We start from the raw sequence: 20,519 nt of genomic DNA, 5'->3' as shown, positions 1-20,519 counted from the left end.
TGTCAGAATTGCATAAAACACGCAGCGATGAGCATTTCAATCAAAATCTACTGAATCTAAAAATTCTCCTTTCCCTTCAGGACATAATGCAGGACAAAGCTATAAATATTGTATGATAAGGGGTTAAACGTAACCTATCAGTCGTCAATCAAGTGCTTCGCGATTAGAATGTAACACCCTTCCCCCGAAAGGTGGTTAATCGTTGGGTAAACAGCTTGTATTGTTCTATCGATAACATCTAGAGGGGCTTAAAGCTGTTGACGTTGTGAGGGCTGCCTAAATTGTGGCGCATCGGTGTGAATCAGTGTGTCAGCGAGGCGGCCGGGTGGGGGATCGAGTCTGCAATACATGGAACGTGCACATCTACAGGCGGTACAGTACCGTACGGTGCGTTACTTGTGCGAGTCAGTGGTTTTTCGATGATGCCATGGTGATGACGGGATTCTAACGTTCGATCGTTTACGAAAACGTTGAGATAGGTGAGAGCTTTGATCGCGTCGATGTGTTCATAGTGAGTTCGATCGAGGCATCGTTCGTTGGGAACCCCGTTGAAACGAACGGAACAGCGTCGGCGATCAATGTTGGTTCGCGGGTGTGCCCGTTCGTATGCCCTGCCCCGTGTGTGTTCCCTTTTTTCTCCTTTTCGGTTAGCCATCGAGGAAATCCGCTTTTCCGACTAAACGGCGCGGCGGATCGATACGATTTCGTTCGCACGTTCGACAACCGATTCAACGACTCGAGGAGGACCCGGTTGACGTGAAAAATCGGTGTTCGTTGCCCGGCCGCGATGTTGTGATCTCGAAGGACGGCTCTGGGTGAGATCATCGTGACACCATCACCTGTTCCCGACGACGATCGTGCCGCGACCCGAGAGACCACCGATTCCGGTTTACATTGTGCTCACTCGGCGTTGATCGCTCGATCGCTCGCTCATTCGCTCCTTTTTACCAGGCCCACTTCCGACATTGTTGAACACCACCCTGCGAAACCGTTTGATTCGGATTAGCCGGGTACGCTGACACATGTCCCGATCTATACGTCGGTTTTTCTGCTGTCCGAGAGAAGAGAGCACGCCCATTTTTCACGTCTCCATTGGCAACACGCAGTCTGTTCCTCGAATGTTTCCATCGGATTCGAAAATTCTAAATTCTCGTTTGGCCGCGAATCGAAACGTCCGTGGGCCGGACTGTGAGAAAGTGAAATCGAAACCGAAGATTTTTCTATTGCATCTCGAAGGGTTAGGGTTACCGTCATATATTTCTGTAGTCGGACAATGCGATTTCTGTGAGTTGAATGGTAACTCGAACGCTTGGAAGATATCCTTAGTTTTGATGCAAGCTAGTTTTCGAATCAGAGAACGGGAAGCATATGTATATCGACTTCGAAAACGTTCTTCTTTAACACTAGATTTACGGGACCCGTCGAAATGACGGATTCTAGTATTTTTAAATTGCGAATATTGAGATTGTAAAAATGCATCCATGAGCTATTATTTAACGAATTGATTTCTTTGGGTATATATTATTTAAAAAATGGCTACAAACTTTGATAGTAAAGTAATGTAAAATAGTCATTTTTAGTGCTCCGTAAACCTAGTGTTAACTCTCCAGCGGCGGTTCTCGGGTCGATGTTGACCCGAAATATCAAAATCGTGAATTACTCGATGTTTGTCAATTTTAAATTGAACACTTACGTATTACATGCGGATCAACGTAAAGACTAATGGGTCTCTGCAAGGAGTAGCATCAAAAGTATGTTTAAAAAATTGATGAATAAAGCTGTGCACGGTCTGGAGCGTCATCAATTGTGTAGTTGTAAAAATTATCCACCGTCCGAGGGTTAAATAATATTTTTGAATACGGTGTACAAGATTCTTCGAGCTCTGTTTATCTAATCGTTCTGACATTTCGGAGCTATCTTCATTGCGGTATTATTTCGGTACTGGTGATCGATCCTTTTCTTACTTTCGCAAAATATAGATAATAACATGCTTTTTAACACTAGGTTTACGGAACATTAAAAGTGAGTATTTTACATTACTTTATAAAAATAAAAAGAATGTGTCTATCCAAGTTTTCAGCCAGTTTTTAAATAATATATACCTAAGGAAATAAGTTTGTTGAGTAATTCCACGTAGATGGATCTTCACGATCTCAATAATCGTAAATTAAAAATATTAAAACCCGCCATTTTGACGGGTCCCGTAAACCTAGTGTTAAAGGTATCAATCCTTTACCTTTTTTTTTATACATTAAATCGTGTGTTCACTTTTTATTTTCCACAGTATCCAAGCCTTACTATTAAAAAATATTGTGAAAATATTCGGAATGAATAAATGAATGATTTTTTTTTGTTTTGTTTATTTACATATAAAAACAAGTAGAAACAGTGGTAAATAAGTTGAAATCAAAATGTTGTCGAGCTAGAATCGCATGTACCACTGCGGTTCGTAATGATGGGCGCGAATTGGTTCAAAACGGTCCGCTCGGTGTCGTTCGAATTGAAAAAAGAAAAATCAACTGTTATGAACGGAGCATAGTAGAAGACAGTGGAGCTGTGCCGATGATTTCATTCGATAAATTCGGTTTGAATGGTGCAAGATTGAATGGATGAACTTCCGGTTTCTGTGTCTCGTAGTATTTTCGAACTGGTGAAACGAATTTGGAAATGTTGCTCGCGTCGATATACGACCTCGGCTGTGCGTTCCGCGCTCGATTCGAATAAATCAAAATTTTTAATTTGATTTATGCTCCTGATTAGAGAATTATATCATTGAAAGTCACAGTTGTATCAATGGATCGATAATATTTATAGTCGATTCAGTTGATTCTAAATATTGATCTAAATATTTCGGTTAATAGCGATTACATAGAAAATATAATTGTTAATCAAATTGACAATCAAATTTTTCAATTGTAATCGTCGGTTGTTAATCGATATTTTATATTGTCCAACGTTGGATGGATCATTGTTTAAAGATTTCAATTGGGGATATTTTTTTTTGTATTTTATAGATAAAGAAAATACTGGTCGATCATGAAGCTAATCGTGTGCATCATCTCAACGCTGGTACTGCAGGCATCGGCAATAAGTGAGTATAATTCTGTCAATTTGTTTCGTGTCGCAATGATAAATTTTGATGTAACACTTGCCAACGTCAATCAATTGTCATAACTGTCTCTGATTTTTAATTATAGTTCGTATCCTGGACATTATAGGAGGTGAAGAAATTGTAGAGTTTACTCGAGAGAGATTTGCTTACCACAAATCTAGTCTTTCATAACGAACCGCATTGTTAATGTACATACAAAATGCTTTATAGGCATATCGAATAGAGAATTATTGCTACATGTTTCAGGAATTTCAGAGATATAGTTCTGTTGCTTTTACTTGCTTTAGTAGCACTGTTTATGCTACATCAATTTTTGTTGTTACATTACAACACTATGTTACGTTAAAAGCTTATTTCCATTATTATCATTTGATTGGACTTCACTTATCATTGCATTCCTTTCCATGCATTGTGTTCCAATCGTTTAAATAGTTATCAAAGTATTTTAATTTGTTTTTCATTAATTTTCTATTCGTTTCATATAATTGCTTAGTGTTTATTTAATCGAGGAGTTCTACTTATTGTTGCATAGCAAAAGCAGAGCGTACTTCAATGGTGTAACAATTATACATGTTTGTCATTTCTGCCTTCCATTAGTTCAATCTCCACCACGGATATCCAAACAACCCCCGACAGATGAGCAGCTGTTTCAAGTGGCTCAAGCGAAGGTTAACGAGAACGACAAACCATTTTTAATAGAGTGCGAAGCGGAGGGAGAACCTGCTCCAAGGTGAAGTACATGTTACTTAAAAGTGCTTTTTTCATAACACTTTATCAGTCTATAGTCTATGAGTCTACTAATAATAATAAAATTGATCAAGTTGCACTGGTAATATGCATATGTTTACCAAAAGAATGCAATGATTCAGTAGGAAGTAGCAATTATAAGATAGTGCAACAATAACTTCATAATTTCCAAGAAGATTCCATTCATGTAGTTTCATTGCACTCACACTCAAGTGCAATATCTCTGTTCCGTAAAGAAGCCAGAGTAACTGGTCTTAATTACCAAGATGACCTCATAGCTTTAGGGGGGTATAAAGTTACAAGTACTGATAAAGATACCTTACTCGTGGTGTAAACTCTCCAAGCATGGGAGTGGTCATTGTGATACCAAAAGTAAATAAACAATCTAAACGTAATACGATTTATTTTAGTTTCTCTTTGATTGATAATTATAAAAGATAAAATTTAATTTCACCAGATTCGTTTGTTTTTAGCAATCATTGTACTGAATAACTATCTAAATATTTTCCATTTAAAAAACTGAAAAATAATGTAACTATAAAAAATTGACATAGATTATCGTGTTGTTCATTCTTTCATTCTTTTGAAATATTATTTACGAGAAATACGCAGATCCAATTTACTGTGATCACCCTGTATATTCGCTCTGGTGATAGTGACCAGGAAAATGGTGCATACATAAACCCACAAAAGTACCATTCTGGCATAGCTACCCCTTTCACGGAGCCCCTCAATTCCAACATTCTAATTCTACGTTTCACTATGAATTAGATACCGATGGATCAAAAATGGAAAGGATTTCGAGTGGCCAGCGTACGATGATCGCATTTCTCAGCAACCAGGCCGAGGAACATTGGTGATCTCGAGGCCCCGTGACGAAGATCTCGGCCAGTATCAGTGTTTCGCGGAGAACGAATGGGGTATAGCCACGTCCAACTCGGTTTTCGTCAGGAAAGCTGAACTGAACTCCTTCAAAGATCAAAATCCAATAAGCGTGGACGCCAACGAGGGACAACCGTTCAAGTTAACATGTCAGCCACCGGACGGTTGGCCAAAACCGAACGTCTACTGGATGATCCAGGACACCGCTGGAAGCATCAAGTCCATCAACAACTCTCGAATGACCTTGGACCCAGAGGGTAACCTTTGGTTCAGCAACGTTTCCCGAAATGACGCCTCCGACGACTTTTACTACGCCTGCTCTGCCACTTCTCTGTTCATGAACGAATATAAATTAGGAAGCAGATTTCTATTACACGTTATCTCCTCGGGTGTATCTGCCAACCAGAACAAACACGAGCCTGTGAAACAGTACGTTAGCAGGAAAAACGAAGTTGCCTTACGCGGTAAGAAGATCGAATTATATTGCATATACGGCGGAACACCACTGCCACAGATCGTATGGAGTAAGAATGGCGAGGTTCTCAGGACCAACGACAGGGTAACACACGGTAATTATGGGAAATCGTTGATAATAAAGCATGTCAATTTCGAAGACGAGGGAACGTACACATGCGAAGCGTCTAATGGAGTGGGAGTCGCTAAATCCTACTCCATAAACTTGCAAGTGATGTCCGTGCCGTTCTTCACCGTTGAACCGGAAATAATCAATGCAGCGGAGGACGAGACGGTCGAGTTCAAATGCGCCGCCGAAGGTGTACCTGTCCCGGAAATCAAATGGATACACAATGGGAAGCCTATTTCGAGTGCGCCACCGAATCCCCGCAGGAAAGTCTCGGTGAACTCCATCGTTATCGAGAAACTGACGAAGAAGGACACAGGAAACTACGGTTGTAACGCGACCAATTCATTGGGCTACGTGTACAAAGATGTTTATGTGAATGTGTTGGCTCTGGAGCCTGAAATATTGCAAGCGCCCGCGGATATTGCTACCGTTGATGGTAAGACAGTGAGGATTACTTGTCGAGTGTTCGGAGCACCTAAACCTGCTGTTAAATGGATCCGCAACGACCAAGAGCTGACCGGTGGTCGGTACAGGACTCTGGAGTCTGGGGACTTGGAGATCGAGAATGTAATTTTCTTGGACGCAGGCACTTATACATGTCATGCTTCCAATAAGTTTGGTCAGGTTAGGGCTACCGGTACATTGATGGTCAAGGAGCATACCAGGATTACCGATGAACCGGAGGACTATGAGGTTGCTGCAGGGTCTACTGCTACCTTCAGGTAATTGTTGGATCGATGAATCATTATTTAATTTTAAGTGTTCTCCATTATCGAATGTTATGAAGATAGGGCCCTATAATTACTATTTCCTATTTAGATGCAACGCGGTTACTGATCCGAGCCTCGCTTTGACAATCGACTGGTTGAGCAACGGCGAGCCCATAGACTTCGAGATGGAGCCGCGATTCATTCGCAGTACCGATTACTCGTTGATGATCACGAAGACAACGGAGCTGGATTCTGGTACTTATACGTGCGTCGCTCACACCGAACTGGACGAGACCAAGGCGCAAGCGACGCTGATTGTTCAGGATGTACCAAACGCGCCCAAATTACTCGACGTAGGCTGCTCGGCGAGCGAGGCTTCCGTCCATTGGACCCCCATGGGTGACAACAGGGCGCCAATTTTAAGATACACCATCCAGCACAATACAACCTTCACGCCAGACACCTGGGAAGTGTCCAAGGACAATGTACCTGCCACTGAACAAACGTACGTCGTTCCTATGACGCCCTGGGCTAACTACACGTACCGTGTGCTGGCTTGGAACAAAATAGGTGAGAAATTGAGATTGTAAGAGATAGAAATTAAATAAAAATAGTAATCGTAAATGATCGATTCAATTTTGTCATAAAAGCATAAAATCTACAGTCTACTGATCACGTTCCGTGGTTCACCCTGTATAACTAAAAAGGGCATGTAGACTTATAGGCTCTTTTTCCAGAAATGTCCTCGATTCATGTTAATGGTTTCTGCAGGACCATCACTGCCGTCACCACACAGCGACGTGTGCACCACGCTGCCGGATGTCCCTTACAAGAACCCCGACAATGTCGCGGGCAAGGGAACTACTCCACAAAACCTAGTGATAACTTGGACGGTGATGCCGCAGATACAGCACAACGCTCCCAAGTTCATGTACAGGGTGTACTACAAGCGAGACATACCTGGCGAGAAGTGGACCATAGAGGATATACACGATTGGAAGAAAAACAATTTGGTAGTAGACAATCAACCCACTTACCAGAGATACAAGATCAAAGTTGTGGCCATCAACGAGAGGGGAGAGTGCAGAACCGCGCCCATTGAGAAAACAGGATTTTCTGGAGAAGATGGTTCGTTCACATGCGCTTGCACTCTGTTCAACGATAGTTATTGCGGTCAAACAAACCACAAACATTCTTTTGTTAGCTTGTTGTCTATTGACTAATCTTAAAAGATTAGATTTCTACTTGTCCTATGGCTGGATGCGTTGAACGGAGTACAGTGATGCTACCGTGCATCCTGATGACAATCTCACTAAAACTGATCGTAACGTTACAGTACCACAGCAAGCGCCTAGTAACTTCACGCTGATTCATGTGAACTCGAGCACTAGTGCACAGTTCTCGTGGAATCCAGTTCCCGAAGAGTCCGTGCGAGGTGAGCTACAGGGATACAAGATTCAAACATGGACAGAGAAAGATGGCGAGAAGGGGTTGCGGGAGATTGACATAAGAGGTGGCAACAGGACCCACGCTCTCGTGAACAAATTCGTCCCGTTCAGCAAGAACTACGTCCGGATACTGGCGTACAACGGACGGTAATGAAAATTGAAACAATCATTTTTAACCCTCTGTGGTCAACTTGGGTCGTTTATGTCTGCACTCTCGAATTTCTTTCTTTCTAATATTTATTTTTTCCCCATTAATGCTTTAAACATTTGACCTTTCAACTATTATATGTTGTTTCAGGTACGCGGGCCCGCAATCCGAGACGTTGAGTTTCGACACACCGGAAGGAGTACCAGGGACGATTCTCAGCCTAGAAGCGTATCCCATGGGGTCCAGCGCTCTATTCCTGGTATGGTCTAAGCCTGTGGAGCCGAATGGTATCCTAACTGGCTACAGAGTTTACTACGAGTCCGTAACTGGTACTCGATTGGGACCATTGTTGGAAAGGAAGCCGCACGTAATGGATCCGGAAGCTACCAGTGCAAAGTTAGGGGATCTGGCGCCTGATACGAAATACCGTATACATGTTCGGGCGACGACGAAGATGGGCGAAGGAAACGAGTATGTTTCTTAATTTAACTGATTCCCATCGAAGTCCGGGAGTCTCCCGGCAAGGAAATCTTTTATCGTAGTGCACTGTTGACACATTGACCTATTGTTTAGACTAATTGATCATTCTTCGCTTCATCAGCTACTTCATCGAGCAAATGACACGGAAGTCGCTGCCTCCGGATACACCTCGCTTTACGTGGGAGGCAATTCCAAAAGAGAACGGCTACTCGAACGTGAGGTTGATCTGGCAGCTGAATCTGAACGGAAATCCGGGCAGCCATTTCTTCGCCAAGTACAAGCTGAAGGGCGAGACGATATTCCTCGAGACGGATCCGGAGTATTTATTGAACACGATCGAAATCCGTGGCCTCCAAAGCGGCGAGGTGTATGTAATGTCCATCGTCGCCGTGGACGGAGACTACATGACCGAGAGCGAGCAGCAGGAGGTCGAGACCAGCAGTGAAGGTCCCATCATTCAACCGAAGGAAAATGTCGCGACCGCCGGCTGGTTCATCGGAATGATGCTGGCGATCGCGTTCCTTCTATTGGTACTTATTATCGTCTGCGTGATCAAGCGCAACAGGGGCGGCAAGTACGCGGTGCACGAAAGAGAATTAGCTGCTGGTCGAGGCGATTACCCTGAAGAGGGTGGTTTCCACGAATACTCGCAGCCTTTGGATACAAAATCGGCGGGCGGGCGGACGTCTTTGGCGTCGTCCTCTCACCAAGATGGAAAACATCCAGAATCTGACACAGATTCCATGGCGGAGTACGGAGAGGGTGACACAGGTCAGTTTATAATCGAATAAAGGTCAATTTATATTAACGAAGTAATGAGGCAATTCAGGTAAGGGTATTTTTAGTACTGCACCACTAGCGCACCAATTCCCACATATGTACGCTACGTGCAGCCGGAAGTGTGGTTAGAGATATTTTTATTCAAAGGGTCTTTAGTTTTCTTTCGTATATAGAACAATTATGTTCAGAGGAAATGTACGTATAGGGTGGAGCATTTGAAACAGGTCACTCGAATAACTCGCTTCCTGTTACATATAACTCGCGTATAACCGACCTGATTCAAATGCTCCACCCTGTATGTTGAACAGTATTATACATGTTTATAGTATCGATTGGAGTGTTATTTTCAACTTATTGGTTTTTTTTCTATCTAGTACGTTATGTTATATTTTGTTTTTCATTTGGTGTTTTGCTTTGTTGCTTGACTTTATGTAGAAGGCATGAACGAAGATGGATCATTCATTGGCCAATATGGTCGACATCGTAAACCGGAACCAAACTCACAAGCATTTGCCACGTTAGTGTAAGGTAGGTCAGCCGACACTTTGAAGACGAATCACGTTGTTAGTAGACTACTAAGATTTTTTCTTTTACAATTCGCGAATTTATAGAAATATTTTCTTGAGAAGTTTGTTAGTATACTTCTTTATTCGAGTACACGTTACCGTAAAAATCCTATGAAATCTGAATAAATTCAATCTTGTTATTATTATGAAGGAATATACATCAGTCTCGTTTAGGGATCGGTAGTTCCAATATTAATTCGAAGTTGCATGGTGGTTAATTGAAATTGTGTTTGGTTTAGGACGTTTCACGGAGGATGGTTCTTTCATCGGACAATACGGGCCCAAGGGTAGACCAGAGGAAACGCCACCCATTCCAAGCGGCACTATGGCCACATACGTGTAACCTCTGCCATTATCTTTATCCAAGCCGCATAAAAGAAAAAAAAAGATTGTTTTCTTGCAATGAGAGCGAGGAATCTCTCACCCTCGCCGGCCGCAGCAGCTCTGCTATGCACCTTGCGCTGGGCGCAATGTCCAACACTATACTGCCAATTAGACTTTGGTTTTGGGTTTTATAGTTTACATAGAAGAATAGCTAAATGTTTCTAATATCGGAGCCGGTACGTATGGGATCCATAAGTCATGCACAACATTTGTACATTTTCGTGTCATCCGAAGACTTAAATTCCTCTTGAATGTTTGATACGTAACAATTTTAGACACGTTGCTCTCTTTTTAATCAATTTGGAGGAACAACGTTGATCCGACGAGATTATTTCACCGCCGAGAAAATAATTTGTTGGTCGGACGGAAGGGGCCGAAATTAGTTGCGCGAGTTCGTTGAAGATCTTTGACTAATTATAAAACCCAAAGACGATAGGTGTCTCATAGCGTGCAAGCTATTTATGGACATAATATAGTAGAAAGTACTGTAGCATCGACCGCAAAAACAGTTCCGTTCTACTTGACTGGCAGTGACTTCTTCGACAATGTTTACAACAATGCTATTTTCTGAGTCATAAGTTTATACGGTTTCTTGCTCAGATCCAGCACTGGATTTCTTAAACCATTTTTCTGCAGTACAAATTGAAACTACTCCTTTACCTTCGATTTCACATATTTTTGAATATACATGATTATGTATATGACGATGAAAAGATATTCTTGGGAAATAATGTTGACGTGAACATTGTCAAGGGAGTCATTCTCGGTAAAGTAGAACGGACCTCGTAAAAACATTTTTTGACAAGGCCAGATTGGTACGGACACTAACCGCTTATCACAGGGTATACGAGTTACGTTTATGTATATTGTTCGAAGTATGTACGGCACAAAAGCGTGATACACTTTTGAGGCTGCATATGAGGATCACGTCTGTTGCGAGAAAGAGAGAGAGAGAGAGAAAAAGATAGAAAAGATAATCAGTATCTATAATTCGTGTTATACAAAATTAGTTAGACTGGCGTTACTTGTATGCACTCTTGAAGAAGAAAAAAAGAACGAAAAACGGAGAAGGGACTGATGTCAAGAATAATTGTGTCGCAATCTGGCCTCGACTGATTCTAATTTTTAAACTAAAGAAAAAGAGAGAAAGATTGTTCTAAGGAGCTTTAGATGCAATCGATTTTTACTCTGCCGACAGAGGGCCAAATATTAAACGAATCAGTGACTATCTTAACAAGTATTGTGCACTTGCACTTTCATTAACGATACACGAACGACAAAAAAAGTATATCAAAGATATTATTATTAATGCTATGATATTAAAAGAAACATTGTACATGCACTATAGTAGTTAAAGAAACAAAAAAGAATAATTCACATGGCCTCTAATTGTTGCTTTTTGTATGTGAAACGTGCTTTAGCTGAGACAAATGAGAAGTCCTTTTATTTTTATGAATGTTTACTTTTCATTTTTTATTTTATTTTTTTTTTTTGGTAATTTTATTATAATCCAATGAATATAGGGTATTTGATTATTTAATATATAAAATATTAAATATATATATATATAGAGAGACATATATTGATTATTAATTAATGCTTAGATTCTTAAAGAAAGAGGAAAAAAATGAATGCGATCACACAGGAGCAGCTATTATTACGTTTTAGTATATGAAATGTTATGGGATCACAGATAATGATCAGAGTTGATTTCTACGAGAATAAATGTACGTTTTTTATTTACCACATTAAGTTTAGCATATACAATGCAATGTACAGGTTGTCTGCAAAAGTGTCGCGAGCAAATATGTCAGGTACAAAAATAAGAAAAGGTACAAAGTATAGAATACTTACAATACATGTGCGCGTAAAGTTCGTAAAAATCTATATGATACTTCCAACGAAAGAAATAACACGCTTCTCAGCTTCGCTTTCCAATTTGCTTTGTGAAAATTTTTAGGATTGGGTGTCGCTGTCGAAAAGACAAAAAAAATGTGTTTCCTTTGGGCGACAAGTGTCGACGAGTCTCGATTGATATTTGTCAGGGTCTTTTTTGCCGATTATCCTGTACAAATATACAAAACTAAATGGCTTGGACGTCACGTAATTTTTACGAACTCTATACATATATGCATACGTATATAGGGCGCCCGCGAGACGTGGAAGATGTATTGTAAATTAATAAAGAGAAAAGAAAAAAAAACAATAATTTATTGTAAAGATACCGAAGTATATGATGGGGAACGGAAGGAAGGAAGAAAGAAAGAAAGAAAGAAAGAAAAGTAAAAGCGCAGAGGCATATATATGTAATATATTAGAGCGTCATTTATCGTAACACATGTATTTAAATTATATTTGCAAGGATAGGCATTGACGTCCAAGTCAGTTACAAAACGTACGCGATTACGTTCTCTCTATGTATTCTCTCCTAATCGTACTATCTTTTGTATATTTTCGAAAAGCGTCGAAAAACACTCATACACATACATACACGAACACACATACATTTATTAGCGTTCTCTGAATCTCCGATCGGACGAAACACGTAGTATGCACTTATGTGAACTTCCAAACAACGTTTCGTACGCGTAAGTGGCGTTTTGATACTTTTTAATATATTTTGATACTTTTTTTCTTTATAGTATTGTTTCATCGATTGTTATTATACACGACGAAACTGTTTTCTTCTTCTTTTGTATTTTTCACGGTAGGGACGTAAGAAAGCGTTTTTTTTTCACCATGAATCTCGTATGTTGGATCTGACATCTAGTTTTATTGACTTATTAACAAGTTTTATTTATATTGTTGCGCAGCAGAGGACACCGTGCCGCAGCGCAGCTTTACATTTAACAAAAAAAAAAAAAAAGAAAGAAAAATAAACAAATACGATGTTCGCTGGGCAGTGTTCATTGAACGACGACAGGACAGCACATGTTACGTACAATATATCCGAAAGGAACAAACGGAGGAAAAAACCGTAGCGCAAACAAGATAGAAATTTGACTAAAAAACAAAAACATGTGCGCGCCTATCGTGCTAATCTTTCATTGTACATTGTCTTATTACTATTAAGATACCGATGCGTTTACCGACATAAAGATGCACAATTAGGGGACGCGTGGATCCCGGTGCATGTTTCTGACGGTGCTACCACCGTTTCAATATTTTTTCTACGACGTAGAAACTGACAGAGTTTAGCAACCTGGTTGAAAGTTCGTTTCATCTCTTCACGGCGCGACGACGACGTCGCGCCGCATATTATGTTACAACCGTTATGTACAAAAACGAAGAAAATTTAATCGATCTGTCTTTTAGTTCTGACCGTTTATCAGCGATCACGATAACGCGCATTCCAACGCCTGTGTAACATCTCCCATGTCAATAAAAAGATGATGAATAAAATAAACGAAATCAAGAAACGACAATACATGAGCATCGAAGCCGTTTCTCGTTGTTGTCGTCGTCTACTACGATCTTCAGGGTGATTCGTCCTGTTGCTGTTGAAAAAGAAGAAGTAGGAAGGAGTGCAGGTATGATTTGTCATTGGTATACTTTTGATTTATATGCATTCATGGTACCTGGACATTTTTAAAATTCAAGAGAAAATTTATTAACAAACATTGGCAACATCTATGCCATCCGTTAATATAGTGTTCTATACCGAGTACTCAGATTTGAACGGGATATCCGAATCGAGTACTCTAGTACCCGTAAATCCGAGCAATAGTTCAACAATCTGTCGGAGACGTCGCGAGGTGACTCTAGCGTCGTGTATCCGCAGACTCGTTAAAATTTTCGATCGGGATCGAAGCTCCGGGGGGAAAGATCGAGCGAAGAGGGCAAGGATGGGGACCCCCTGCGGCTTCCATGGGCTCCCATGGGGCCCCCGTCGCATCGTCTTCGAGGACGGCAGCCCCCTCTGTCCACGGGAGCACGTTCAGACAGGCAAGCGAGACAACCGCGCGGACAGAAGTCGAACGAGATGTGACCGATAATGTAATTATGCGGGACAAGTTTTTTGTGCCGGTACTCTAACTTGATCTCTCGTGAGCCTCTCCCCTCCTTCTTCTCCTGCCTGCTATACATGTCTCGCTCTATTCTCCGTTCCCCTACTCTCTTCTTGCAGCGAGGCGCACAGCGTGATACTTCAACAATCCAGAAACTGAATTTCGATAATGACTCAAGTGCACGGAATCACATCATAATTTGACAATACAGCATCCATTCCATCAAGTATCGTTCCAAAAAATTAGCTGTAGCTGTCTATACAATAGATATACTGGAGTTGTAGTGTTTGTAAGTAGACTTATGTGTATATGTGGCCATGAATGTACAGTAAATGTACAAAAATTTGATAAGAAATGCTGTACACTTGTTGCCACCAAAGATACATATTCACAGCCTTTTCAAACAATTTGCTGTAAGCGTAGATAAATATGTGTTTGATGTCGGGGGTATTTTTATAACAATCGTGTTCCTTTATTAATATCATGGTACATCATTTCAGAGATATGGAGAGTGGTATTATCATGCACCGTTGTCAGCATCTCTGTCGGAAAATTCAACAGGACCATCAAGATGTATCCCTTGGAAACGTCTCGAACCGCTAGATTGCTGAAATAATCATACGAAACGACGTCACCGGTGTTCCCAGCTTGTTCTACCGTTCGGTCGGCGCTCTCCCGCCATTTCTTTTCCCAAGTTTTTCCACTTTCATCGGTTCCCTTCAATCCAGATCCGGCCCATCATTCGGCGTGTACCCCCACCGTGGTACCAGCATTTCTCTCTCACCCCCGGCCATGTCGAGTCACGAGAAACGGGATGGTGAAGAGAAAAAGGGCAAAACGAGGGAAACGGAGAGCCGACGACGCAGAAATGAATATGACCGGGCCGGGATCGGGCCGCGCCGTCAGGTATGTATTTAAATGTATCGACGTTAGCGCCTGCCGTGCCACTGATGTACTGGTGCCATAGTTGACTCAGTCAATACGCGGCGAGTCAACTCGGTCAACTTTTTTGGCGTTGAACGATACGTGATGATCGCCTACGTGGCGGCTGCGATGTCGACTTTTTTTGCGCACACCAGTGTGCATATTCAAGGTAGGGGAGCAGATTTAAAAACTGCCAACCGCCAATATCTGCGCGTCATATTGCCGCTTGAATGTTCCTTGAACAGTGGAGTTGGATTTTTGGCATCGGCTGAAGTGTGAGAGAGAAGGAAAAGGGAAAGGGAGCATTTCGTCTTAGGCTCGCTAGAGGACTCGTCGGTAAGGTCAACCGTTGACTGCGATCCTTCGAGCACGTGAGGACAAACATTTTTGTAGGGCACAATCTATTAATCTATTACCGATGATCCGTGACTACGTCACGATTTTTCATCAACTTTGGCGTTACCGGACAGCGGTACTTGTGTTTGACAGCGAACATAACCTACATACTCGCTACTTGACAACCGGCAAAAAAGTGCCCCCAGCTAAGGACAATATCAAGAAAAAACACATACCCAACAATATTATTTCGTATCACATAAGCCCGGTGAAAATGATAAATTTTAATTTTTATCGAAAATTGATTTGATTCGAGTCATTTCACAGGAAAACAAGGACAAATAAAGTACGAGTTCAGTATACAGGGGAGACAATTTCCGAAGCCTTGGAAAGTATTAATACTCTCCATTAATGTAGCAAGTAATGATAATGAAAATATTCCGGTCCAATGGATTTTACAAGTTAGCTCCCTTGGCTTTCCAGTAACAAAAGAGCAACTTTTGAATAGTGCCAAATCATTAGTTAGGAAATTAAAAATAAAAAGCCCATTTAGCCATAACTGGTCAGGTTGGCATTGGTACAACGCATTTTTAACACTTGCATTGGTTGCCAAAGATAATTAAAATGTATACAATATATGCGTTACGACTCTAATAACTGGAAATCCAGCCAGACAATTGGTACCAGTACTTCCATTGTTTGCATACCAGAGAGTCCCATGCTATATTTATGAAAAAATGCCAAAGAGATTAGTTATGGAAAATCTGATTAGGAATGGATGATTGCAGAGAATTTGTATGAGTGGTTGGCAAACTGGTTTCACTCATGGCTCGTAGAAGAAAAAATTGGAAAACCAAACACTTTGTTTATGGATAGCCATGCTTCAGACTTTACATAATCAGTAAGTGAATTTTGTTCGTTCTAATTGCTCCACCTGCGAATACCATTCACAAATTGTATCCAATAAATGTATCCATGTTTTCTCCCTTGAAGGCAGCTTAGAAAAATAGGTAACGAAGTATAGGCTTGAAAGTAATAAATTAAGTGTCTCCAAGTCAGACATCGGGCCTCTCCTCAAACAAGTTTTGGATAACATGGATGTGTGATAATCTTGCGTAAAGGGTTCCAAACTTGCGGATTACATCCTCTTAGTATGGTATCTCGTGGGTGATGTGGAAACCTATTGATACAAGAATCGCCCTAATGCGCCACGCGTGGTTCATATGGTACGGGCCTGAGGTGGTTCGAGAACTATGACCGGCACGGGGAGCGAGACGCGCGGCCGGGTCAAGGGGGCGTAGCCTTCGAAAATGCCTCGGATCGAGCAGTTAAATCCGAAGCCTTCACAGTATTCGTTTGAAGCACGTTCTTGCATTTTTGATACTTGAATAAAGAGTTGGAAACGCTGTATACAGTAGAGCCTCGCTCGTGCAAGAAACGGGGCCGAAAATGCGTGGAGAAGGTTGTAGAACAGCAGAGGACAATCATAGTGATTCGTAGAGTAGACTTTGTGGAAAGAGATGGGAATCGCTAGTATGCAAAGAACTGAGGTTGCAACGAGCGAGGTTTTACTGTACACCGTTGTTGCGATGAAAGGGTGAGGTAGCAGCGCAGAAAAATGGCGTTTCAGACGGATGGTGTTCCATTGTGAGTCTAGATTTGATCAGGGTTGCAAAAAGGGCCCTGTCGACGGGGCCCCCGGCAAGAAACGGGGACCGCTCCGGTGGAGCGGCGTTGAGAAACGAATTTTGTGGATACAAAGTATCCGTTGCGATTAAGCGGCGGAACGAATCGCCGCGCGACGGCCCGATCTCATTCCTCTCGTGCACGATGATCACGGATCTTGGGGGACCGTGTTGATACGGGTTCAAACGGGCCGGCTTCGGATCGACATTTAAAAAGCGCCGGGGCACGGTACGTGATTTTGCGTAATGCCCGCCATAATACGGCTCTCCGCCGTCGATCGTAGCGAATCCAATTAGGTTTGCGACGGTCGGGCAAAAACATTCGATCGGGAATAAAACCGGCACCGGCCGCGCTCGTCCGGAGACCAGGCCCTTATTCTTCTCCTTCTTCTTCTTCTGGAGGAGGACTCGAGGAACAACTCTCCCGGTTCGTGAGCTCCGTATAATATCCGCTCCTCGGATCAATTGTACCTTCCCTTGTCGGACGAGAGGATGCCTTTTACCCGCCTGGTGCGATATACAGCGTCGCGTTCACCGAATATCCTTTAATTTCGCTCGGCTATTAGCGGTCGGCGTCCTAAACAAGAAAAATTGGTTACTCCGCAGCCGATTCCGATACCCGTGAAATCGATTATCCCGAGATCCAGCCGGTTCGTCCGCTCGACACTTGCCGCCTGTAAAAATGACACCGGCCAGATCTCTGTCCGATGTTTTGTCATACATCTCAGTGTATCGCCATATTTTCTCACGAACTCGGACGCCTTCAAATTTTACAACTCCATTCATCATTTTCACCATCTCATTCTCTTGAGTTACTTAAATTGTTTCTTTTGGTAGCGACAACTGTGCTGGCAAGAACAGACGAAAGTATAAATGAACAGAAACATTAAAAATATTAACTTTTTGTCCGTAGACATCGTCCGCCGACTAAAACCTTCAGAAAACACTGCTTAGGAGGATGGGATAGGATCGTGCTGTGACCGTTTGGAGAAACATAGAGAACTATTAACCACTGAAGAATTATTATTCATGAGAAAGCATTGTACGGTATCGGGTATCATTTAACGAAGACTGTAGAACCTTGAACGCAGGAAAGCAATTTTTCTCGAACATCCAGTTGCTTCTGAGGGAGAACAAAAAAAAAAACATAGTTTGCGGTAGGATGAGCGTCGGTTACGAGCTTTTGCGGTTTAATTAAAAACAAATCGTCGAGGTGCGATTTAGCGGTGTTTTACGGTAGGTGTCGGGTCGAGTCGGACGCCCGGACGAAGGAGGAATGGTATTTATGGCTGTCGATTACGAGCGGGCATAACTCGCGTGTATTTTTCAATCGGCGAAACGGCGTAATAATAGCCCCGAACGTGAGATCGTTTCGCCGGTTCGTGATTTACCCCCGTGTGCACGCCGCCGTGGCGTGGCGTTTCGTGCAGCTCATGGTTGTGGAAGAAGGACACAACGGGAAGAAGGATAGCAGGCACGCAGGGGCAACAGGAAAAACCGAACGGCCGTAACAGATAACAATGGGCCATTTGTTAGATGGGGCCCGTCCCACGACACGCGGCCTACAATGGACACTATTATCAACTATTCATTGAGCGCTCTGTTAAACCTGTTACCCGACGGAACCAGAACAGCCCCCGCCGCCGTACCCCTCGGCAACCCGGCGCGATTCTGACCTTTCGAGATGAAGATATCCCCACGAACCTTTGAACATCCCTGACTTTTCGCGCCCTGAAAACCCTGAAAGGTCATCTCACGCCCTAATCTCCTAACCCCTTGCGCTATCATCTGTTTTAGCAGTAAACCTCCAAGGACTCCTTTAACGTTCACTACTTCCCCCAAAAATCATTTTGACGTAAACGCACTACATCCAAAACACTTGCAAATATTTTCAACAAGAGTCTGTATTCGGTAAACTCTGTTCTAAATATTCATCACAAGTCTGACTCGATATTATAGCGCAAGGCTTATTCGAATTAATTCGAAAAAACAAAGAAGTGAAAGGATCGAGGTTTCTGGGAATATCTTGTGATTGTATTATTCGATTAGCACAACTGGTCCAACCGATTCCACGGTCGGAAACGCGAATACCGTTTATCGGGAAGTAACCCGAACGTTGAACAGCGTTAAATTAAATACAGCTCTTATCCGTGAGTTAAGGAGATCCCTCGTGGAAGACAGTTCACCGTTGACGAGCTCGAGCCGCAGCACAAGCGGCCCGTCTATCGCGCATCATGCATTATTCATTGATTCGGGACCATTCGAGCCCTGTGCTCGGAAATAGTAATGCAGTCCACGACCGTCCCATTATATTCGCCTGTTCGCTACTTTCGCGTCGATTTTGGTCGACGCTGGGGATCGACGGAAAGCTTCCTTAATTCTAGATCGTCTCAGAACTCTGAGAATTGTCTACGGAATTAAAATGAGCTGTCGAAAGGTCCTCTGAAAAATTGTCTTTCCTTACTTCATTACCTAAGAGCACTTCTTGAAATGGTCGTTCCTCGTTTTATCGTCCAAAAGTTCTCTGAAAAAAGTTCTCTTTCCTCGTCTCACGACCTAAAAATTCTAAAAATTGTCCGCCTCTGTTTTATCACTTAGAAGTATTCGCCTAAAAGTATTTCTAAAAATTGCCTTTCTTCGTTTTATCATCTTGAAATTCTTATTAGCATTTCCTTTTCTTGCAGACACTGGGACGTTTGTTACGATTTGCAGAACACCCTGTACATTCGATGGGACTCATATACGTACCTCCCGGTCGTCGACGGTTGTTTGTAGAAAGTCCCACGTGATCATCGACGTGATCTCCTCGGGAAGATCCATCGGCGTCTCGCGAGAGAACCGTCTTCTTCGGCAGCTTCGGCTTCGGCTTCGGCTTCGGCTTCGGCGGAGCGGAGGCGCGAAAAATCTTTGCGGGCTGAACGACCACAAGCGGCAGAGTGTAAAATCGTGCGTGTCCTATACACCGGCGGGGCACCTAACAAGCCGGCCTTTGTAACGGATTACAAAACGACCACGGAAATCCGAGAGAGAGAACATTGTACGGGAAGAATACCCGCGCAGGGAACCGATCACGCGAACAACCATGTAACACCGTGTACTTCGGGTTTATTAACCCTCTCGAAGATTCGAGAGTCTTTCACCGGCCCTAATCGTTTCTTCGTTTCGTCAGGTGATGGACGACCTGCCGGGGACAATCAGCCCGAGCGAGCCGAACGCTTTTGTCCATTTCTAGATCCATTTAAATCTCTATCAATAATTCCCTTTCGTATATTTTCATCTCTTGTTTGGCCTAACGCTATTAGCTAACGATTGAATCCTCGGCTGTAACGTCTATTTCATGGTCAATTAATTTACTTGACCCTTACGTGAATAGCTAGAACTTTTTACAACGTTCAATGGCATTGTAATGGTACCATACTTATTTTTATGCCTCGAATATAGATTAATCTAAAATTATCCAGGAAGATTTTCTGCCAATTGAATAACTTTTAGGTAATAAAACAAGAGGGGACAAGTTTCGGAAATACTTGAAGATGATTAAATGAGGAAAGACAATTTTAAAAAGTGATTTTAGACAACAGAGAATAAATTGCTCAACCGATAAGTAGCTTTGACCAGATAGAAAAATCGTAAGAATTTGTCAGGCTGAAAAATTGAATGGTAAATGTTTGTTAAAGGAAAATATTCGCATAGACCGATGCTGGAGGCAGTCAGATGTACTTCGAAG

The 20,519-nt window shown here is 42.3% G+C and overlaps 1 protein-coding gene and 1 long non-coding RNA gene across 5 annotated transcripts; both read left to right on the top strand.

Moving 5' to 3' along the window:
* Positions 1–322: 322 nt before the first annotated feature.
* On the top strand, positions 323–13,265 carry Nrg (Neuroglian). 4 transcript variants are annotated; one of them, XM_076801298.1, is made up of 11 exons: positions 323–479; positions 3,015–3,091; positions 3,710–3,842; positions 4,631–6,046; positions 6,144–6,604; positions 6,806–7,162; positions 7,371–7,629; positions 7,781–8,101; positions 8,232–8,881; positions 9,329–9,418; positions 9,696–13,265. In XM_076801298.1, exons 2-10 carry the CDS (start codon positions 3,037–3,039, stop codon positions 9,415–9,417), a joined length of 3,741 nt encoding a protein of 1,246 aa, XP_076657413.1. In that variant the 5' UTR covers positions 323–479; positions 3,015–3,036; the 3' UTR covers position 9,418; positions 9,696–13,265. The 4 variants fall into 4 exon arrangements, with proteins under 4 accessions (XP_076657413.1, XP_076657412.1, XP_076657410.1 ...); XM_076801297.1 differs by having other exon boundaries at positions 9,326–9,418; XM_076801295.1 differs by lacking the exon at positions 9,329–9,418.
* A 374-nt stretch (positions 13,266–13,639) lies between these two features.
* Positions 13,640–19,818, top strand: LOC143361621 (uncharacterized). The gene is made up of 4 exons (XR_013083495.1): positions 13,640–14,136; positions 14,348–14,753; positions 15,896–16,008; positions 19,477–19,818. It is a non-coding gene; the product is annotated as an uncharacterized LOC143361621 (long non-coding RNA).
* Positions 19,819–20,519: the final 701 nt, after the last annotated feature.

This window comes from Halictus rubicundus, chromosome 15 (assembly GCF_050948215.1).
Source record: "Halictus rubicundus isolate RS-2024b chromosome 15, iyHalRubi1_principal, whole genome shotgun sequence".
Lineage (NCBI taxonomy): Eukaryota > Metazoa > Arthropoda > Insecta > Hymenoptera > Halictidae > Halictus > Halictus rubicundus.
This window is presented reverse-complemented; position numbering and strand designations above follow the sequence as displayed.